At 32.9% G+C, this 24,409-nt stretch overlaps 2 protein-coding genes across 4 annotated transcripts; one reads left to right on the top strand and one right to left on the bottom strand.

The window, feature by feature from the left end:
* Positions 1 to 1,245: 1,245 nt before the first annotated feature.
* LOC130995495 (splicing factor-like protein 1) lies at positions 1,246 to 5,295 on the bottom strand. 2 transcript variants are annotated; one of them, XM_057920795.1, is made up of 2 exons: positions 2,774 to 5,295; positions 1,246 to 1,589 (listed from the first exon to the last, which is right to left on the bottom strand). In XM_057920795.1, exon 1 carries the CDS (start codon positions 5,146 to 5,148, stop codon positions 2,809 to 2,811), a length of 2,340 nt encoding a protein of 779 aa, XP_057776778.1. In that variant the 5' UTR covers positions 5,149 to 5,295; the 3' UTR covers positions 1,246 to 1,589; positions 2,774 to 2,808. The 2 variants fall into 2 exon arrangements, with proteins under 2 accessions (XP_057776778.1, XP_057776780.1); XM_057920797.1 differs by having other exon boundaries at positions 1,246 to 1,791; positions 2,774 to 5,265.
* Positions 5,296 to 8,770: 3,475 nt separating this feature from the next.
* Positions 8,771 to 13,518, top strand: LOC130995494 (probable isoaspartyl peptidase/L-asparaginase 3). Of its 2 annotated transcripts, XM_057920793.1 has the most exons (7): positions 8,771 to 8,977; positions 9,377 to 9,545; positions 11,051 to 11,115; positions 11,223 to 11,615; positions 12,032 to 12,090; positions 12,658 to 12,762; positions 13,116 to 13,518. In XM_057920793.1, exons 1-7 carry the CDS (start codon positions 8,915 to 8,917, stop codon positions 13,348 to 13,350), a joined length of 1,089 nt encoding a protein of 362 aa, XP_057776776.1. In that variant the 5' UTR covers positions 8,771 to 8,914; the 3' UTR covers positions 13,351 to 13,518. The 2 variants fall into 2 exon arrangements, with proteins under 2 accessions (XP_057776776.1, XP_057776777.1); XM_057920794.1 differs by lacking the exon at positions 8,771 to 8,977 and having other exon boundaries at positions 9,471 to 9,545; positions 11,213 to 11,615.
* The last annotated feature ends 10,891 nt before the right edge of the window (positions 13,519 to 24,409 follow it).

The following is a 24,409-nucleotide window of genomic DNA, read 5'->3' as shown; positions in this document are numbered from 1 at the left end:
AGCAATCAGTTAGTTGCAAACAAACAAAACTCGTGGATAGAAAGCACTAAGATATTTGCCAAACCTTATCATAAGCAACCTTATTAGATCGAGTCTAGAAAAGAATTACAATCAGGTTCAAGGACATGACCCAGATACAGTAAACAAACCAGCATGCACGCAGCTTCAGCTATACACCCTACTTAAAAAATAAAATTATTGAAACAAAGAATCACATTATATACAGCCAAAAAGTTCACTAGAGTAGTGTTCCATAATGAGCCGCAAAGTCTAAAATGTATTATAGGATCTTTTGTCACTTCCATTTATAGACTAAGAAACAAAACAAATTCAGTCACTTATGGTTACCAAGACAAACACCATGAACAGTACTTCAATCAGAAAATTTTTAGATTTGCACAACATATATAATTATAATCAAATACTCAAACTACATATATAATTATAACAATTTTCGAAACTAGAATCAATGAACTCGTGCAAAAGCATGCAACATCACATTAGGTATGATTAGATCAAATGAAACGACCATGCAAATATCATCTTCCAGTAAATAGGATAAACATGTAGAACTCAGCTTATATTTTATGGCCAGATTCAATCATTCGCAATTTCCCAAACACTAGAAAATAGACTAAGAGAACCTAAGGTACGCTTGTATAGTTACTCAGCTTTTCTCAGCCTTCTTTTGGCGTCAATATCACAAACATCATTCTATACAATCAAGACCTGCATTCCATTTAGACACAACTCAAAGCTCCAACCAAATCCTTAGACACAACTCAAACCTCTAACCAAATCCTTCTACCAACTTCATTTAGCACCGCGTATCTTCGTCCTGCAACCATTCACATTTCAAACCATCAAGCAACCAAACTATTTATGCTACATCCTTTTCTACCATCAGTGGAAAAGCAAAAAACTAGACTCAATGTAATAACTCATAAGCATTAGGCGAGGACCAACAGAACACATGAATGATTATCCCAGCATAATGACACCACCTGCCATACATGAACTACGACAAGGCATCAGAAAGAATTAGAAGAAAATGGAATCAGACATGTTCAGTAAGAAACTTTCAGATTAGCCATACCATCTGACCTCATAATCCAAGGTGGCCTCACCTTCATTTAGATTAGTAGAGACAAGCATCACCCTGGTTTCAGAGTACAGAGCTACAAACACTAGAAATTGTTGTAGTAACAACAAGCAAAAGGTGCACCAAATCAAAATCAGAGGGCGTTAGAATAAGACGAAGTAGATAAGAACACAATCAATTGTTAGATAGTCAAAATAGGGTCAGCAGACAGACTAAAAAGTTCAAACATAAAATTTTGGAAAATATAAGAAAATCAGACTCTCTAAATGCAGATATATCCGTCCGAATAGAAATAATCCTACAAAGTGAGATTTCAACAGACAAATATGTGAATTGGTCCTGCAACACTTGGCTGAATGGCTGGATTTCATGGCAACTCTCTGCAAATGTAACAGTACAGCAAGGTTATGTGAGTCCCAAACTTCCAACAAGTAAATCATGGCAAGAGACATAAGAAATCAGGATGAGAAGTGCTCCAACAAACAGCCTGTCAAGATATTACATATGACAAAGAAACAAGTGTTATTATTTGTTAATAAATCAAAAAAAGATATACATAAAATTAAAAGCATGCATGATCAGAAATTAAACAGAAAAATGGGCTCAAAGGAGGCCAAACTCCAAGAAATGGTAGAGAAGTTGCCGACTGGATACATAGAAAGTTGTATCATGATGACAATCTGCAGAGACTGACAAAGCATTTTATGTGAGGATGAGGAAGAACCGATACATAATCCACACAGCATATAAGCTTTTTAATTAGTGCCACAGTTTTCTCAGGACAAGATTATGACTGATAGAGTGAAGGACTATGACTGAGAGAGAGGTATTACGATAAGAAAGAGAAGAAAACTAAGGACTAGCAGGCGAGTCGATTCACTAAGGATAACTCTCTAATAATTGGTGACTAAAATCCTAGGACTTAATAAATTAAAGCAAGACATGTAACCAGGGCTCCAGATAAACATCTCGGCCCACCTCTTCACAATCCTACTACAACTATAACTCTAAATAAAATAGCCAAAAGAAATAAGATATGATATGGAGATCCCACTATCATCTCTAACAGTGACAGAATCCTTTTTCTCATAATTAAGAAACCCACACGGGTAAACAATAACATAGATGAGTAATAATTAGCAATAACAAAAGTGCCATAAACCCTGGCAAATATCTCTAATTTAAGGGTTTTTTTTATTACAATAGGGGCCATCAATGTGATGTCTAAGAAAGTAATCAAACCCAGGATCTTCTTATTACTCTGCAATGTATTTTGGCCAAAAGTAGATGTTCCGATCAATACTAATTTGTTCTTGAGAAATACTATGCAAACCTGTTTTCTTAACAAAGTATTTCTTATTTAATGGCGCAAACAATTATTGAAAGATTCATATAATTCTAAGTACCATATTTATGAGCACCTGTTTCATCCATTTTATCAATCCCCCCAAAGACAAAAAATCTCCATATTGTAATCATGCATCTGCACTCCTCTATGCCACTATCAAAATATAAAGTGCAATTTGGATTTTGGACACAGTAAAATATTTGATTACGACGCCATAACTGTGTGATATTAGATGTTTCAAAAAATTAATAAATCAAGTGCTATGTCAGCAAATATCAAAACTGTTAATAGTAGAGAGAAAACAAAAGGAGGATTATGTTTACCTCATCCAGAAAACCATCTTCGGAAAATTCTGTCATCATTTCATTTCTGCCATGAACTTCTCATATTCAGAATCCGTGCTGTAGTTACTTTTCTCAGCAGATGGTGGTGGAGGAGGCACAGGTGGATTTGAGGACCACGGAACATTACTCAAGCTTTGGGAAGGGTCTACAGAAGACTGAGGCACAGCAGGAGGGGGTGGCGGAACAGCACCATAATGAGGTGGATAGCTATATGGAGGCGTAGGGTAAGAAACCTGCGAATTTGGTGGTAACATTGCAGTTACGGAGTTTCCGTAGGCATAAGTTGGGACAGATTGAACTGGCGCACTACTCTGAGATTGCACTCCCGGAGGGTAGCTTTGCTGCATCTCCCCAGAAGATGCAAAACTTTGCTGTGAGTCGGTAGAAGAAGCGGCCTGAGTCTGGACACCAGAGGAACCTGGAGGCATTGGAGGCGGAGGATATTGCACTCCATATTGATGAACTGCTTGACCTGGAACTGGAGGGTACATTGTCGATCCCGGTGGCGGAGGAGGATACGAGGAATATGAAGGAGGTGGTGGTCCTGGTGGAGGTCCCCAAGGATACATGCCAGGTGGTGCACTTCCAATGGGACCACCGGTGTTGTACTGCTGGGAGGGGTAGGCACCAATAGGCTGATTTGGAGCAGGATATGTTGGCATAGGTGGAGCAGGAGGGCCTGGAGGCACTGTGGGCTGAGGTGGTTTACCCGCGACTCGCACAGCAATTGTTCTCCCATCTAACCTGTGTCCATTCATGCTTGCAATTGCATTATTCGCCTGCTGAACATCCGAATACTTCACAAATCCATAACCCTTGCTCAAACCAGACACGCGGTCTTTTATAACTTTAGCCATCACAATTTCACCAAAAGGGGAGAACAAATTGATCAAACCATCATCCTCCAGAGTCGGAGGCAAGTAACCAATATATAAGTTAGTCTCATCAAATTCCTTTGGCTTGATCAGTGTCGATCCAAGACCAGCTTGTGTGGTGTTACTCACAGAGTTGGCAGCACTTGCCCAAGGAGGATTTGTGCCTGAACCCCCAGGAAGAGCAAGTGTTGCAGAGCTCGACTTGATTGAAGACTCTGGAACTGTTCCTCCAAGTTCTGCCAGGAAGTTCTGATATTCATCATCCATTTTCTTGCCTGTAGTATTCTTCACCGGGCAATCAATAGTAGGATGTCCACCATCACCACAAATCTTACACAAAACATCACTCTTAAAAGTTGAAGTGCGGGAAGGACATGCGTACTGTCGATGGCCAGGCTCCCCGCACAACCTACAATACTCCTCATCTCTAATAGTACCGTTCAACGCAGCAAGCTCCCTAAGTTGTTGCCTCTTGTGCTCATTAAGAACCTCGTCAACTGGCTGCAAGAGCTTCTCAACCATACCTGCAGCAGCATCAAGAGACTCCTGAGTCTCAGCCTCCACAAGCACATGCAAATCCTCATTTTCTGAGGGATCAGGCTTCAAATCCCTCTTCTGTTGCAGCCTACCCTCCTTCACCGACCCTTTTCCCCGGATAACAATCTTCGCACCAGTCTCCCTTTCCATTCTCTTCTGAGTGTTTCCTCTTGGACCAATAATCAACCCAATAAAATTATAACCCGGGTACTCTTTCATCGGTATGTATAGCTTCTTTTGAAGCTTAGGCGGCCTATAATCCGCAGGGGGCTTAAAGGCAGGATTCTTCTTAATAATCTGCGATATGATCTCTTGTCTCTCCCTGTTCAGCTTCTCTCTAGCACGATATTCCCTGGTATTAATCCTCACTCCCATGTTATCATAAATAGGTTCCGGGGAGGGCGACCTAGCACCCTCAGGCCGATCATCCAAGAGCATCCCCGATTGCAACTTACGACTAATCTCAAGCAACCTACTGTTCAAAGCTTGAATCTCTGGATCGAATTCAATACCTCCAGTGAAGTCCTTCATAAAATCAGGCAACTGGATCACCGGCTTCGGCTCGTCATCTGCCCACCTTGACTTCCGCTTCCTCCCAGCAGTTCCAGAATTGCCATCGCCAGTGGAGGCGTCTCCATCGTTGCCGGACTCGCTCGGGGGCGGGTCCCACCTAGATCGGCGGCGCCTGCGGCTGGTGGTCTCCTCCTCGCCGCCAGAGAAATCTTTGTCGGTGCCGCTGTGCGTGTTGGCGAGACCATTCTCGGAGAGTAGCGGCTTGGGGGCGGGCATAGAAGCGTCGGCGTTGTTGGAAGAGTCTAGGGTTTTGTCGGGGGTTTCAGATTGGGGATAATTCTGGTAAGCGTAGGGATATTGGGGTTGAGTTTGGGGCTCGGATTGGGGCTGAGAGGGGGAATCTGTGTAGTTGGATTGAAGAGTGTCCATTGGGGGAGGGAGAGAAGGCAATGGCAATGGCAATCGGTGAGATGAGATGTAAAAATTATGAGATCGGAAAGGAAAGAGGGCCGTATATACGCGAATTTAGGTTTAACTCCGTGTCATAATATACTTGTACTTGCTCAAAACATTATCTTTTTGTACACGATGATCTCAAAGTATCATTATTAATTAATTATTTATTTTTATTTTTATTTTTTTATTTGGAGGAGTTGGGGAGGGGAAGCAGTAGGATTTGAACCACGGTTCACACACTGAAGGTCGCATGGTGTCCCCTTAGGAACATTAATTAATTAATTAGAATACTATTTTCATTGGTAATCACTTTAATTGTATTTATAACTATAGTAAATAAAATGATATTATTTCGAGCTCATATATTTCAATTTAATATATAAAAACTAATTCTACTACTCGTTTTCATCACAAAAATATATAATACGTATTCACTACTCACATACATAATTTACTCGTTTTAATAGAGACTTGAACAATTACATAATAAATATTAATATAAAGAAATAAAATGATACGAAATTAATATATATATATATATATATATATATATATATATATATATATGTAGGCATATTGATAATGTTTCTACCCATCAAAAATGTATACTAGTCATATCCAAATAAGTTAAATAACAAAATACTTGAAATTGGAGTATGTTCCGCGTAGGCATGTCGCACCTAAGATCAAATATTTTAAACCGGCTTCCATGGAAAATTCAGACTTTCTTTTTGATTTTGCGATCACATAAAATGTATATACTCATACATGTCCCAAATTTGATTAATTACTGTTGGGAACTTAGTGAAATATCCTTGCCCTAGTTTTGATGATACCAAAATCGTTAAAGTTTTCTTTGTAATAGACTAGAACTTTTTAAACTCAAGTGTTGGAGTTCTTCTTCTAGTTTAGCTAGTGTTCTGAAGACTGAAGATCGGAGAATTGAAGACTGAAGACTGAAGAGCTCGACTGATACTGCGAATAAAGGCTGAGTCAAGCACTGATGTTTGACTGATCACGTTTCTCAACTGAAGAATCAGATATAACTATCATCCAATGCTGGCTACGAGGAATCAGCGGACTGATACTAAAGTCAAGTATCAGTTGATATTCTTCCTCGGACTGAACCTCCAACGTTAAAAGGAAGTCACGCAATCAAAGTAAAGCCACATTAAATGCAGAGATACAGAGGATCGTCCTTTTTCTGCAGAGCATTCATTTTTGGTGATTACCTTTTTCAGGGGCGCCTTACCTCTTGTACCTGAGTAGCTGTTTCTTACCAAACAAGGAACCTCAAAGATTGAAGCCTCAACAAAGTTCGAATTACTCTCCAAACGAATGAATTCTTGAAGACCTTCTCCGCCAACTGATCTATTCAAGACCTCTCCTATAAATAGAGCTCGATGATCACTTCAATCTTCACCTATTCAAATACACAAGCTGAAACGCTGCCGAAATCGTCACTCAACCAATCAAAACCTTCCAAAGTTTGAATCGAAGAAAATAATCACAAAGCCAAAATCAGTCCATTGCTGATTACATATATTCTCTTAGAACCTTAGACAAATATTGTTTATCCAAAGCCTAAGTTACTGATTACATAGAGCCTGTTCTCTGTGATCTAGTTGGTAGTTTTTTAACCTAGCTCCTTTCAACTGAGCGAAAAGAGTGTTTGAAGTTGTGTGGAGTTCAAACCAGTGTTTTGACTCCAGATAAATCTTAGTGCCCAGTGTGCGCTAAGTGTGTTTGAGAAATCCAACCCAGTGTGTTGGTGCTGAAACGTGTGAGTTCAGTTCAAGGTTTGCTGTGCACCATTAAGCATAAGCCCAGAGTGTTTGTCAGTGTGATCTACTGACCGTAGATGTAGGAATTGGATTCCGAACTACGTAAAAATCTCTTTGTCGTTTATTGCTTCCAGTTTTACTTTCGTATCTGTGCACAAACGTTCTTAATTGAAACTGACTAATCGCAAAGTGAAACATAAACCTGACAACGTGTTAATCTAAAAGGCTTTTTCAAAAGACAAAGTTTTCCGCTGCGTGTGTTATTAGTCTAACTGATAAATCTTCGGATAGTCAGTAAGATTCATAACACTTCTCTGTTCAATCCAAGACTGAAGCTCTGCAAGTGTATCAGTTAAAGTCTTGACTTTAACTGATATCTTTTCTGAAGCGTTTTTCAGTATCAGTCTTCAACCTTTCGTTAATTGTTAAAGATTGTATGTTTTTGTTGTTTTTGAAACCGCCCATAGGTGTATTTCCCTCCCCCCCAATACACATATTCTAGACCTTTCGGGACCTAACAATTACTTGAACCCGTTTAATTTTATAAATAAAAGTTGTTACAAATCTAGATATTTATACTTGTTTATAATTTATGTACTCTTATTCGTCCTAAAAAGTGATTTTTCTACACATTCATGTTTCAATCTCGTATAGTAATACTAATTATTTAAATAATACTATTAAATTATTAATCTCAACATTTACTACCACAAGGATAAAAGGTACTGCATCATTATATTAAGACCGCATGACTAAATAAAATATTTAATTGATTAAATTGGATAAATTATTAATTTGATCAAATTAAATTGACGATTGAATTCAAATTCAAGTTATATTAATCTCAATAACTCCACCAATTAAGGGGTGAAGTTTTTGCTTGGAACTTGCAATTTAGGGAGTAATTTTCCTCTGATTGTAATAATTGTACAATAGCCACACACCCAAACTTATTGACTAAATATTCATGAAATAAATAAATAAATAAATGCATATGTTAAAAGTTTATATATGATCATAAATTTTATTTGTGTTAATATTTTGATAATTTTATTAATGTTTATTATATAAAATTACCGAATATTTTATGATAATTTTAGGAAAAAATATATTATTATATATTTAATTAAAAAACATATCATTACAACTTAATATAATCATATAGGGCATACGAATAAAAAAAGTTAATTAATATCATCACTACAAACCGCGAAAATGTGATAAATTCTATGAGTAGGAAAAATTATAATAAAAAGTATTTGTATGATTTATAGCAGATGAATAAAAAAAGCTAATTATATTATATATATCTATCTAATTTTGAAATAAAATTTTCATTTAAAAATATAGAAAACAATGAATATTTAATTTATGAATTTACACGTGGCGTGATATAATTCGATGACAAATTTAATTGTCTACAAATTATCCCACTGAGACTTGTTCATAGACGAAATGTCTTTGAAAATGGACGAGTCTCGAAATTTATTTTGATAATTTAGACTCTTATCGACGAGTTCTTGATTTGTATTTTGAAATTTAAATAATTTATACTCGTATTTGGAGTTCTTGATTTGAATTTTGAAATTTAAATAATTTATACTCGTATTTGGAGTTCTTGATTTGAATTTGAATCTGTAAATAGGTTATACTTCGTGTTTAAGAGTTTTTGAATTACTTTGAATTTTGAATTTGTAAATAATTTATATTTGTATTTAAGTGTTTAAAATACAAGAAATCCTAAATACTAGTAGTATAAATGATTTACGAACAACTCATAAAAAACCAATCGATTCAATAAACTCATTTTCAGTATAATATTCGAACCTATCGCACAAATTTCAAATTTAATGTCGGAATTAAATACTATATCGATTCAATAAAAGTCCGGTCTTCCGCCGCTCCAGTCTACAAGAGAAGTGGAAGAACAGAACTGAAGCTCACCAAGAGCGCTGATGGCTAACAACTCCCACAAAGTTGCTGTCGCTCTCATCCTCCTCGTTTCCCTGGTCATTTCGGTATTACACCACTCATTACCTTCATTTTATCATAATTTTCTGCTTGTTTGTTGTGTGTATTCTCATGCCAGTTTTACTTTATTTCATTGCACGTGTTTCCTCGTAAGGCTTTTGATTTTTGCTGCTATTGTGGGTTATTCGAATTTAGGGCTTGTTGTTTCTGTGTGAAATTCTTCATATTCGATTTTAGGTACTGATGATATTTGATGTGGGATGGAGATGGGGTTAGGGTAATGGCTGAAGATGAATAGAGCCAATTGAATAAGTAATGTATTAATAGCATCTTAGATAAAAGAGGGACTGATTTTCTAACAAATCTATAACTATGGAAAGCTAGATTAAAGTTTCTTGTTGTTGCATAGACTCTGATGATGCTCCATTTCATACTTGTTTAATTAGACAATTGGAGATGAAGTTAGACATGGGAAGTTCCCTCTGGTTGTGAGCACCTGGCCATTCTTGGAAGCTGTTAGAGCTGCATGGGAGACTGTAGAGAGTGGGCTTTCGGCGATTGATGCAGTCGTAGAAGGTTGCTCTGCTTGTGAGCAACTGAGATGCGATGGTACAGGTTAGGATCTGGTTATGCCATATGCTCGTTTCTTTCCATTTCATTTAACTGTTGTTATTAAATGTTTTGCCATAATGATGAAGACTACACGTGCAAGATTACACATATTGCCAAAAGTGCAAACACTATGTTACTTTGAAAGATGCGGAATTCTAGTTTGTTGATACTCTTAATTCTTTCTTCAAATATTTGAGTATTGAACTGTACTGATTTTCATTACTATTAATTTGGTAAGAAGATATGGCTTTCCTTTCCATTCACTAGGATTTCCATCTTTATCATTGATTTTGTTTGCTCCTCCTTTTATTCTTTAAAGGGAGGAGAAGGACCTTTGTAGGTGGATGCTTCTCTAATGCATACCTTTTTGCAGCTTTTTTTTGTGTGAAATCGTAATGCTTTGTTACTGGCATATGCCTGAAAGCTGGTTAACATCTCCTGAGGAGACAGTATTAATAGACTATCATTTGTAGTAATAATTAGAATGTGATCTGCATTAATAGGCTTTTCTTTTGGTTACCGAAAGAAATCAACGAAAGTAACAGTTATGGGGATTCTTTGTTTATGGTTCTTACTTCTTAGTTATCCAATGCAAGGTGTGCAAAGGGGTGGCCCTACCCCTATACACTTGCACAAAATCTTATTACACACTGGGAAAAAAAAAAAAAAACAATTAACTTCAATTGATGGGCTACTTAGAAACTTATTTAATATTGCAATTATTAATACTCAAAACACACAAGTAAGAAAAACACACACATGTCCACAGCGATAACACTTAAGAAAGGTTCCAAACCCAGCACATGTAAGGTTCTTGAGTTTAATTATACTGATTAGCAATAGTTATAACACTTACTATAAATAAAATCAAAGTTGTCTTCATCATAGTGTCGCCATCATCTATGTAGTTGATGGTTTTCAAATTTATTTTCATCATTATCACTTTTTTTTCTACATTTTTTCAGCTTAATTACTTTTTACCGTAAGTCATTGTATTATTGCCAAATTGCCAAGCATCCGTGTGTTTATTATTGTTCCAAAAGTATAAGATGGAAAGAGAGATATTTGTTTGTTCTATGTAAAGCTTTTCTCTAGGGATGTTAAGATGTAGTAAGTTAGTAACGGATACCTAGTACTTATAGCAAGACATCTTACTTGTAGAACCAGCAACTAACTTTTGTTCTTAATTAAGCAGATAGAAGACATCATTATTTGGAAAATCAAAATAGAATTATTTTCAATCGTTGCAAGTTTGTGAAAATGTTAACCAAGAAAAGATGTATCTATCAATTTTAGCTGGTTTCTGTTTGTATTTTTGGTTCCATTCTGTTTTGGAGCACCATACCTAAGGTGTCAATTTACTTGACCACAATGAAGATGATTAGAAACAAATAATATTACATGTTTTGATTAATTCTGTGTTGGCGTACTTAAATTGGATTGTACATATTTTAAGGCTTATAGTATCATCAACTCAAGGTTTTACAAATGCTTATTTTTACGGACAGTTGGTCCCGGTGGAAGCCCAGATGAGAATGGAGAAACTACAATTGATGCGATGATAATGAATGGGGTATAATTATTTGACATTCTTTATATAAGTGAATATTTTTGTTGAGCAGAGCCACACAAGGTGTTTAATTGATTGTTTATGCTTTGCATATGCTAAGATATGAATAGGTGACAATGGAGGTTGGAGCTGTTGCTGCAATGAGGTATGTCAGTGATGGCATCAAAGCTGCAAGATTAGTGATGCAGCATACAGAACACACTTTGCTTGTTGGAGAGCAAGCATCAATATTTGCAATTTCTATGGGTCTTCCTGGCCCCACTAACCTGAGCTCTGAAGAATCTATAGAGAAGTGGATAAATTGGAAAAAGAACAGATGCCAGCCAAATTTTCGGAAAAATGTGCTGCCAGTTAATGATTGTGGTCCATATCATCTGAAGAGTAGCTCGAACCTGGGTGAGAAAGTATGCTTGAACAATGTGAGGGTTGGTCTTGATGAATCTAGCTCATACCATTTTGGTCTCCATAACCATGATACAATAGCGATGGCTGTTATTGACAAAGTAAGTTACTTGTCTCTTGAAGAAAATTCAATACATCAATTCCTTTTCAGATACACTATATATATATATATATATATAGGGAAAAGTTTCATAGAGAAATATAAATATTTAGAGAATTGAGAATAAATCTCGGTCCTTTATATTAATTGATCCTACAATCTATATTTATTCTGAATTTATTCCTTTCTATATATATTTTGCGAAACGTAGAACAGGTCAATAATTTTGATGAACAGACGTATTTTATTTAATATGTTGAAAAATTCGTCACTCCAGGATTCGAACCCCAAACCAAAATGTTTGCTCATCAAAATTATTGATCTGTTCAATGATTCTAAATTTCGCAAAAATTTAATTTCACTAAGGAACCTAACCCTATATAAATATATATGTATAATTATATATTGCTTTTGCAGACGGGACTTATAGCTATTGGTACCTCAACAAATGGCGCCACTTTTAAGATCCCTGGCAGGTAATATCAGTGTCTATTTGTATTTAACTACATCATAATCGATAATTCTAGCATTGATGTTATCACCATCTTTATCATCTATGACTATATGAATGTTTCTTCAATCCTACATTAACCTTGTACTGTCATCCTCATGCCTTAATTAATGTACTAAATTATTTGGTTGATCTATTCAATATTTCATAAGTTCTTGAAAATGAGATAAAAAATCTTGAATAGATCTCGAAAACTAATGTTGAACTTTTTGTTCATGTGTCTTGCCACTTCTAGGGTAAAGTTACTCTTCTTTACTGTGTATATAACCATGAAGGCACAACCAAGACATGTTATTTCCATTTATAAAAATATAAATAGAATTCATTACACAGAAATTTTATTTCGGTAATATTTGTCTGGAATTTCTTTTCATTGGAGAAACCAATAATGGTGGGCAAGGCATAGAATCCATCTTTAACTTGTATGAGCTAATCCAGTGTGAATAAATTTTGGTTCTGTAATTCGCAACTTATCGAGCCATTTATATATACTTGGAGATTTATATGCTTTATATTTTTTTATTGCTTGTAGGGTTGGTGATGGACCTATTGCTGGTTCTTCTGCATATGCTGACACGGAAGTAGGAGCTTGTGGGGCAAGTGGCGATGGTGACATCATGATGCGCTTTCTCCCTTGGTATGGTAGAAAGTCTCTCTTTATTTGCCATCTCAACTTTAGCATAAGTTGAAAGATACTCTCTAAGGGTGCGTACAGTTTTAGGGACAGATTACATTGACATCGTATATGATTGAGAATTTGAAGGATTACATGATCAAACAAGCTCAAAATTATTCAATCATCAAAGTATGTGGTAGATTAGTAGCTAAGCTATTACCCATGTAAACATGCTCTAGGTTGCTATCACCCATAGAAAGCACACTCTAAGTTGTGTATATTAGGTTTATGCTTAATCTTTTTCCTGGAGTAAACCCGTAAGTCCTTTTACTGTGCTTGAGATACAGCTAAAATTTCTTGCTCAATTTTTCCAGCTATCAAGTCGTGGAGAGTATGAGGTTAGGCATGGAACCTAAGCTTGCTGCTGTAGATGCCATTGCAAGAATTGCAAGGAAATACCCCGATTTTGTGGGAGGGGTTTTTGCAGTTGATAAGAATGGCACGCATGCAGGTGCATGCCATGGTTGGACCTTTCAGTACTCAGTGAGGAGCCCTCACATGGCTGATGTGGTGGTTTATACCGTCAAACCACAAATATCAACTGCTTGATGCACTCACTTCTGCAGCATGCCTACCTCCTACATTCTTCTTATCGTCTGCATTCCTCACATATTTTTTTTTCTTTTTTGGTAGATTGCGCTTAATGTTGTGTGATGCTGCAGACAGTTAAAGATTTGCTTGGGAGATCTATTGCTTGAAGTATATTTTCTTTACCAATTTCTTGTTTGCCTCTATTTATGACTCAATGAGTCCAGTTTTATTTAGCCATGTTAAAGCTTCACGTCAAATCAAGTTCTTCCAAAGCTTCATAAGGTCAAGTAAAATTTGAATCCGAATAACTCGATAGGATTGGCTCGGAACCGAAACTACATCCCTAGTTATAAGACATTTGTGCATGAGTGAGAAGATGTACTTCATGCATGATGATGTGATACAGATACATATGAAAGAGTTGAGAAGGAGAGAGATCCCTATAAGATTGGCTCAAAATGAAGCCTTAATTATAAGATAGTTGTGCATGAGAGACAAGATCCCAGTCCCTTCAGCTGAAATCGACTCAATTTTGTTGAAAATCGCGGTTCACCCATCTATCTATACATTATATAATAAAGTGAGGAAGCTAATAAGAAATATAATAATTCGTAAAAAAATAATTTTCCTTATATATGTATATATAAGTTATATATATAACAAATTCTCATCAATGTCGATATATACACATTAATTGTTGAATCTGTTTGCTGTGCAATCGTACTAATTCCATTTGCCTTTTCTCTTTTCTCTTTGGAGTCTGGACTCGAAAAAAAGAAAAGAAATAATACGTTTGAAATTAACTGGTAATTTTATTTTATTAATTCACCCACGCAATAAACTAATACATTTAAAATTAACCCATTAATTTCAAGAACTTACAAAACATGCAACTTCTACCAAGTAGGCCATCATCTAGCACCAAATAAACCTATTTCGATTTCGAGTAGTCATACACGTACTATCGTTTTATCATCTAATCTCCACATTGAATATTGAATAGGAACTATATATTTTGAAAACCAAATAATTGGATGATTACATTTCCATCTCAATAACACATTAACAATCACCATCCATCACTCCTTTGGCTTTGACCAAGGTCATATATCAAATTTTAAACAATGAGAAGTACAGGAAATTGTCTCAATATATCGAGCAATAGATTTTTTGTTGACCACTCATTAATCTCTATATGCATTCATATTGTCATGTAATCGGAGAATATATCAAAATATTGCGGAACGATACAAAATTACTATGGTATCTCAAGTCCATGGACTAGCCGTACATAATCGCAATTTATAGCAATTTTAATTTCGATAAATTCCTTCTAATAATTCCACGTTAATGTTGCTGGAACTCAACACTCTCATCTTACAAGCGAGTATGTCATGTGTGAGTTAAGTTTGAAATTCAATGTCCTATCTTGATTTATTTTCTAACTCGGACCTTATTTAAGACCATATGTAATCATCATGTCCTATAAGTATATAACGCATATAGGTCTTGGGCCTTTATCCAAATACATGTAAGTTAATCAAATAACAAATACATTACATAAATATAGATCCGTTTAACAATAAGTTCCAACTAGATTTATTTACATATTAACTAAAAAGAGTTAAACGTCCAATCCAATAAGACCCATTGCTTTCACGAGTATTGTCTATAAAGTTGGCTACATCTTTTACTAAATATGGATTATAGGGATGTATCATATTAGTTATACGTTGATTAATTGAGCGTGACAAATCAATGCAGTATGTGTAATTTGTAAGCAACATCCTTACCAACTTTTATGAAATAAAGTTTAGTTGCTATGATATAATTAAAAAAATTAAAATTTTGAATTCTACCCACTCACAAAATTATATGCGCATTCACGTTGCGGCTGTAGGTATATAGACATATTTTTATTTTTATTTTAAAGAAAATGAAGTTTTTTTTTTTAACAAAATTAAGGAACGACCTCTCATGGGGTGAATTATATTGGGTTAACATTGAATATCTTATATCTGGGTGGAGTTTGGAATTTGTTTTTATTACCAAAAATATGTGAATTTAATTAAGGAGAGGTAAGGAGTAGTTGGAGTGATGGGTTGTCTTCCAAATTGAAATTGGCAAACCACGCAAGTCATTGGTAATTATAGGGTTTGGAAAATGAGATAGGCACATTATGATTAAAGATGTGGACTTTAGGTTTCTACTACGGATAAACATAATCATAAACAAACGCATACAATGTAAAAGACTTCAATCTTCTAAAATAGCATGATGAGCTTTTTAGTTTTTCACTTTATCTTTTATGGGCTGCTGTGGCGGTGGACGCTCTTTTCTTTTCTTTTTCACTTAAATATCAGAAGAGGCAAATAACAAGGTTGCAGATTGGATCATGCTAATATTATTTAGATGCATACAAATTTTGGGTGATAAAGGAAATGTTTGACTAACTTAAAATTATTTTATATATCATGTTTTTTCATTCAAACCAAATTCTATTCCTCCTTAGTTAATATTTGAAGCTATTGGTTAATTAATTATGGCAATTTTTGCTAGTGTCAATAGCAATTTAGTATAATTTATACTTTGTGGTAAAGCATAAATGAACAACGAACGTTTGTTTGGTGAATTATCGGTGAATTACTTAGAGTTTGATCGGAAAAATGAGAGAAGATTATGGAATTGCTGAGTGCACGAGAAAAAGCTGCTGTAGTATTGAGAGTAAAGATAACGTAAGTTTACAAGGCATATGTTGGTAGCTATTTATAGATTACACGTAAAGGGTAAAATGGTAACTTCATTGCCGGAGCATGCGTCTTGCGTGGTCAGGGGCATAATAGTAAAATTGCCCTCAAGCGGGAGATTTTCCCGCTCTTCTGGTGGTTCCTTTGGCGAGAGTGACTTCTCTGGTGGGGGCCGTTCCTCTGGTAAGGCCCAGCCCTCTGACTTCTCTGCGAGAGCCCGTTTCTCTGATGAAGCCCGCTCCTCTGTCAAGCCCGTTCCTCTGGCTGAGATCGTTTCTCTGCTCTGCACATATTACTCCTCATCACTTTGAAATCCTTGTTATGACGTAACATAATGTGTGTGCACTGTGTGGTATGTTTGTTATTGACATCAAAATCTCATCCTCAGTATACGCAAGCTTTCATATCATTGTTCATTTTGAGTATTCAAATGATGAAGATCTTCTATATTAATATTAATAGTAAGGTCTAAAGTTCAAATCAAGCCATCACTATTTTTCTATTAAAAAGATATACATGTTTTTTTTTGTGTGTGTGATAGTATAGTGATAGTGTGGTTCGAGTTTACTGGTCTTTTAAAATATTTATTTTTCCATCCAAAAAAAAATCTCATCCTCGACATTGATTTTTCTATTCCGCTGACTGTAGAGATATTACAAAGGGTATTTTTATAAATTCTTGAAAAGTATTTGATAAAATAAGACACTAAAAAGAGTATACGATCTAAAAATATTAATTTAAAAAAGTAAGATCATCAATTCCATCTTTTTTTTATGATCTTATAAACAACAATTAAATTGACAACTCTAATGTACTTTGTTATTCCAACATACATCATTCCATTTGATTCACATTTTTCTTTATCTCTAACTCACAATTGTCTCTAAATTCTAAAATTTTATATCGCTCAATTATTTCAAAAAATTAATTATTTACAAGATTTTTTTTTTTTTTTTTTGAGGAAATTATTTACAAGATATTAAAATTTATAAAGTATCTCAAGTAAAAACTTGACTATTCTCTGCGTGCTAAATCATATAGGTTCTCCATTTGACATATATATGTTTCACTTTGATTTTGAAGAGTGGGTGATGGAATTTTGACATCGCAAATTAAAGCTTCTTTATTTAACAAAAAAAGAAATGATATGATATACATGTAATGATAAAAAAATGGGACCCTTTTGAAAATCGCTTTTGCCATTTTCCTAAAATTTCTTATCTTCAGAGAGGTTTCAAGAGAGTGATTATTATAAATAGATCGCATAGGATCCACTAATTGTCCTCTTTTATGATATCTATAATCAAAATTCAAAAAGGGTCTGGACCTGTGTTTCAGTCACTAACTAACTGCTAATCATTATCAATCAATCCCAACCCATAAATTTTGGACTCTCCTCTTTGTTTATACTTATATTTCCAAATATTAATCAGTTTTGGTAATAGGTCATCATATACTCTAATTCTAAATTTGATAAATATCTATTGGCCCTCAGGGCTTAATGATTTTGTAGTCCACTAAGCCCTATGAAACGTCACAGTTTCATGATTAAATTTGTCTATTCATAAACGTGCAGGAATGTAATTAATCAATAGAATGTTTAAAAAAAAAGTAGAGATCACATATACTACTTTCAAATTATATTATTTGTTCCCTGACATTACACACAATTGCAGAATGATCTCATAGTTTAAATGGTGTTGTAAAGTTGGACCCGATTGAGATCCAGATTTGATCCGACTTGAACACGAGTTTGAATCAGGATTTGAATTGGATTGAATAGATTGAGTCATGGGTTAGGTTTTGAATCAAAATTTGAGAATGCTGATAACCTTCTAGACTTGATCTAGTTATCAAGTGTAGAATAGGTGGTTTATGTAAAGTTGAACAAAGCACATTTATTTCCATTATATTGTAATTTAATACTCCATAAAATATGAAATATACATCTTAAATCAAAGATCATGAAAAGACTTTCAATTCATTATATTAGTATATAAAAAATGAATGTGAATTTGAACACGTTATGTTTATTTAAATGCCACTTATGAAAATTTTATCAAAATTACCAACATCTCATATGAAAAAAAGCCACATAAGTAAATTTCGATGTCCACTTAGGATTAATTGTGGTCAAAATTTTATCAGGCCAAATTTTAAAGAGTTCAAAGTTTATATATTAAATGACTACAAAAATAATGTTGGTTTAAAACCAATAATTGAGTATACTTCGAATATTTATAGACAATGACCCTAAATAATTTCATAGTTTCAAGTAATTTTTTCTTTTACATAAGACTAGTAGTTTCAAGTAATTTTTTCTTTTACATAAGACTCCGTAATTTGTTTCCTTTTTATTTATTTATTCTAATATTGTGATTTTTTAAATTATGAATTTCTATTTCTATTATAATAAAAATTGATTAATTAATGGACTATTATACATATTATAATAAATTATTTTATTTATTTTAAGAAGAAAAGTATAAAGCTAAGCTAACACATTGCAGAAGGATGTTTGCGAATGCCTTTTAAGATATTAATGATACTTGATTTTTTTTTCTACTGATTTTTCATTTATTTAAACTAAAAAAAGTTTACTAAAATTATAAGTTAATCGAACATTACTTGAAGTTAACTTTTTCATAATAGGGGTGGTTAATCATTATTAACTAACAAACAATTACTTTTTCCAAAATGTTTGTGAAGTCGAAAGACAAACAGAGAACATCGTGCAAAAGTTACATAGCAAAGTTCTCAAATTTCATACTAAATATTCCCTCGGTCCCAGCTCACTTGACCTAGTGTTTTTAAGCACGATTATTTAGATTAGTAAGATTGTAGTGTAAAGTATTACATGCAAAATATATGTGGGCTCATCTTTATTGTAGTGAAAATTTATTATTAAAAAATGAAACAGGTCAAGTTGAATGAGACGGTCTAAAAAGAAAACTAGCCAAGTGAAGTACGGCGGAGAGTGATTTTTTTTAAAACTTTAATTTTGACTACAAATTGGATAAAGAAATGAAGGAAGGCCCATTTTTTTTTTTTTTTGAGGGGAATGAAAGCCCAATTCAATGCTAAATAATTGAGTTTTTATCAAATCAAAAGTTATTATGGATGAAGCGAAACATGATCACGGTATCTAGTACTCATTGTCACTGTTTTAGCCTCGATACCAAAGCAATGCAAAAACCTCATGAAAAAAAAACTTATTAATTAATCGTACATGTGTTTCAGACATTTTTTATTTTATAATGTCTTATGTGTTTGTTAATACTTTAAGTTTATTGCACTAAGAGCATCCGCATTGGGGGTTCCTTGATAGCCTACTTGATAGTGTTTGTGTTATTGAGTAGGTAGTGCTGCATTGTGGTTCCTTGATAGCCTACTTGATAATATTAGTTTTGATTTTATATTTTTCATTTAAATTTTATTGCATAATTTAAATAGCATATTTTTGTAATAGTTAAATACTGGATTAAACATAAATTTAAAATTACTTAAAACATTAAAAAAAAAAAAAAGCTAAATTTTCGATTTTTTTTTTTTTTTTTTTTTTTTTTATAAATTGGGCGCGTGCATTGCACGCGCCATCTCCTCCGCCCTTCGAGCATACTCGATAACTCGAGGAGTCCTCGAGGAGCTCCATGCCGCAACGCCCTCCTCGACGCCCAGTGGCTCCTCGAGGAGCCACTCGAGTACCCGCGTTGTGGGTGCTCTAAATTTTTTGGATCTATATAAAATTTCTGGTTCGTTATTTGTTAAAAGTAATATTTTGATTAATACTATATGATTTTTACATTATTGTTTTAAGAAGCGTTGTAACTAAATAAAGCATACATTCATAGACTTATAAAAGCTTTTAATTAGAGATTGTTCATCTTTATATTGTTCTTATATTAGTTTTCCATAATACGCTATTGGGATATATTTTGGAAAGATTGATGTTTCGATTAGTCCCAAAATCTTAGTGGAGATGATAAACCAAAGGCTTTATATAAATAAATTGGGATAGAGCTAGACATCAACTGTTAGAAGCTCCTAAATTAAGTTAGTTTTTCAGAAGATGTTCAGCTCAGCAAGATTAGAACTGAAGAATCAGTCTCAGAAACCCAAGCCATTATTTATTTATGGAATATAAAGCATCAACAATTGCCCAAATAAATTTTAAATATCTACTTTATTGGTTAACAAATGAGGATGATCTCCAGAGCCAGTCATAGTTTGTAAATTTTGGACTGTTGTTTGGATATGAGTATAATTTTGTAAATTAGCATGTAGTTAATTCCAACCATAATTGTCATTAAACTTGGGCAAGAAGAGTTGGATGAAACTTATTTCAGAGTTCTGAAATCCACGTGATGAATAGAACAGTCGTAAACGAACACTCATTCAAAATCAATTTATATATAAATATTCTCTCATAAAAAAATAAAATAAAAAATAAATATGAATATCAGTGAAGCATGATTTGAAATGGTCTGAAATTCTGAGGACTCGAGTTTTCAAATATGGCCATTTCTGAAAAACATGAGTCCTTATTTAGAAATAAGGTTGTCCTAAGAAATCCGACAAAAAATAATGAAAGAAAAGAAAAAGGAAAGTCAGACAACAACTTGGGGAGAAGGCGAGCTAAAGATCATCTTCTTCTGAATGCGAATGCGAATGCGAATGCAAATGCAAATGCAAACACAAATTTCTAAATTGCAAGTGAGTGTGAATTACTAGAAAAAAGTAAATTAAGTGCAGCCCCACTTATATGAAGAGTCTCAATCATAATGTCGGGACTTCATTTCTCTTTTGCTCACTTTAATTTCATATTTATGGAAAGAAGTTTTTGCAAATAAAATCATGAACAATTTTAAATTTGCAATTTTAACGCGACTTTTAAAGTGTGGCGAATTAAATCATAACCTTTCCAATTTTTGCAATTTCGTCCCCTCAATTTTTTCCGGCCACCGGAGTGATGAGTTGGAGCTTATGTGAATTATTTTTTTTCCACGTAATTAATTTCTGACTAAGATTAAATTGCTGACTAAGATTAAAATAAAATCAAAACCTAATTCTTTTATTTTTCTTCTTTTTCGTCGAACTTATTTCAGTATCCCCATTTACCTTAAACTAGTACGCCCTTCCGTGCGATGCACAGCCATGATATATTTATTTATTTTTAAAATTTGAAATTATGTAAAAATATTATTATTTATGAATCAAATTAATTAATAACAAAAAATATACTCCTACTTATTAAGTTGATAAAATTAATACTATACACTACTCCCTCTGTCCCATTGTATCTGAGACTCTTTCTATTTAAGGCGTCCCACTGTAAGTGAGGCTCTTTCTTTTTTTGGTAAAGATTTTACCCTTTAAACACATTTTCACTTTTTCACCTACAAACAAAATACATTTTTCTTAATTTTCGTGTCCAAAAAATAGGTCTCACATACAGTGGGACGGAGGGAGTATTTTAAATCAAATACTAATATTTAAATTAATATATTTTTTGTTATTAATTAATTTGATTCATAAATAATAATATTTTTACATAATTTCAAATTTTAAAAATAAATAAATATATCGTGGCCGTGCATCGCACGGGAGGGCGTACTAGTTTAAGAAAAATGAGGGATACTGAAATAAGTTCGACGAAAAAAAAAAGAATTAGGTTTTGATTTTATTTTAATCTTAGTCAGCAATTTAATCTTAGTCAGAAATTAATTACGTGGAAAAAAAATAATCCACATAAGCTCCAACTCATCACTCCGGTGGCCGGAAAAAATTGAGGAGACGAAATTGCAAAAATTGAAAAGGTTATGATTTAATTCGCCACACTTCAAAAGTCGCGTTAAAATTACAAATTCAAAATTATTCGTGATTTTATTTGCAAAAAGTCCTTATGGAAAACCTATAATTCTTTGTTTTATCATATGGTTTGCACACATTCTTCCAAGTCAGTTTCTATTTTTTTTTTCCTAGTAACTAAATCAAGTAAATTTAAATATGTCCTCATCTACCAGATCAATTGCTATTTTGTAAATAATCGGCATCCAACTTCTTAACATATTGGATTATTAATACAGTGGCGGATCCGGGGGCTAGGGGGGGCTTCAGCCCCCTCCCATTTTTTGAGTTTTTTTTTTTAAATAAATAATATAGATATATATATATTTTATTTTATATCTATATTTATGTGTATATAAATAAGAAATACAAGGAAAAATATAGTAATACATTGTTTATAGTATTCAATTATCCATATTGATTGCTTAACACATTGAGTTGTTACATTTATATTATTTTTATCATTTTTTCTTTCTTAGTTAATTTTTAATGTTGAATTTGAGTCAATTCTAGAGGTAAAAGTAAAATTACTAATTATTAACTATGAAAATTAGTTTATTTGTTTAGAAGATGAAACATTTTCTTAAAAAAAATGCATAAAAGTATGTCTTTATATGCTTTCAATCTACTTGATGTTGAGTTAATTGAATTGCGAACAATTATCTATTATATTAAGTGATTGTTAAAAAAATGCATTGCCATAAAGTGTACGGAATGCTAAAAAAAAATTGCTTCGGGGGCTCCCGCCCCCGAACCCCCGTGTAAATATTTTCAGACGCCGTAGTCCAATAGATTCAGCCCCCCCTAAGATTGAATCCTGGATCCGCCCCTGATTAATATGTTATATTAGTTTATTCGTTCCAAAATGCAAATGCAAAGGCATATATATATATGTCCACAAATATTTCAAAGAACTAGAGTATGTAATTTGTCCTTTTTAATTATGAGAAAAAACCACTGATATTCTAGTATATTTTAAAGTTTATAACTGAAATATAATAAATTAAGACCAAGATTGGACATAACTATATATTCTTTACCTTACGAGAATGTATTTTTGGCTATGGGTTAATTATCAAATCTTTTCCAGCTTTAATGATTTTATCAATTCTATTTAAATTTTCAAAACTTTTTAATTTATGTCAACCTTTAATGATTTTTATCAATTTTATTATTTATCAATTTTATCATGAGACAGAGGTTGATATGGTATTTGAAGCGATCATGAGACATTCAATTTGGAATCATTTAAATTCAAATATGATTAATATGAATTATTAAAAATTGTGATATAATTAATAAATTTTAAAAAAATTATAAGAAAATATATAAAATCACCAATCGTTGGAATAGATTTGATAATTAACCTTCTAGTTAGGTTTTGTTGCTGACTTGCTTCTATAGATTGTAATTTTATTAGGTGTGTGGGCCAATGCATTAATTATACACATGTAAGCGTGTTTTCGTGTAATCGTTATGTTTACTACACAAAAAGTAAACGTGCAATTTTTTCTTACCTTCTTTTAGGATTATACTTTAATGGGTTAATTGCGTGTAATATCACGAACTTTGTTTAAAATTCATTTTCCCCCACGAACTTTAAAAAATCCACAGATTATTAAATACTTTCAAAACTGTTCAAACTCCCCATATCAAACTTTTATGATAATTACAAGCCTACCCTATATTCATATAAAATTATAAAAAGACCCCCCACATCTATTCAATATTTCTACAAAATAATAAAAGAACCCCAACATGATATTATTCAGATTAAATTATTCTTATGAGTTTTATATATTTATTTATTTTCGATTTTCAGTTTATTTATTTATTTATTTTTTTAATTTTCATTTTATTTATTTTTTGAAAAATTTATTTCTATTTTATTTATTTCCAGTTTATTTATTTATTTTCTGAATTTTCAGTCTATTTATTTACTTATTTTTGAGTATTCAGTTTATTTATTTTCTGAAAAAATGATTTCCAATTTATTAAGTTTTCAGTTTATTTATTTATTTTCTGAATTTTCAGTTTATTTATTTTCTGAATATTCAGTTTATTAATTAATTTATTTTCAAATTTTGCAGTTTATTTATTTTCAAATTTTCAGTTTATTTATTTTCTAAAAAAAATTCCAGTTTATTTATTTTTAGATAATGATGTGAAAATTCATAAAATAAATAAATAAACTGAAAAAAAATTTAGAAAATAAATAAACTGAAAATTTGAAAATAAATAAATAAATAAACTGGAAAATTCGAAAATAAATTAATAAATAAACTGAAAATTCAGAAAATAAATAAACTGGAAAATTCGAAAATAAATAAATAAATAAACTGAAAATTCAGAAATAAATAAATAAACTGAAAACTTAATAAATTGGAAATCATTTTTTCAGAAAATAAATAAACTGAAAAATAAATAAACTAGAAATTAATTTTTTCAGAAAAATAAATAAATAACTGAAAATTCAGAAAATA

Source organism: Salvia miltiorrhiza, chromosome 7 (genome assembly GCF_028751815.1).
Source record: "Salvia miltiorrhiza cultivar Shanhuang (shh) chromosome 7, IMPLAD_Smil_shh, whole genome shotgun sequence".
In the NCBI taxonomy this organism is placed as follows: Eukaryota; Viridiplantae; Streptophyta; class Magnoliopsida; order Lamiales; family Lamiaceae; genus Salvia; species Salvia miltiorrhiza.
This window is presented reverse-complemented; position numbering and strand designations above follow the sequence as displayed.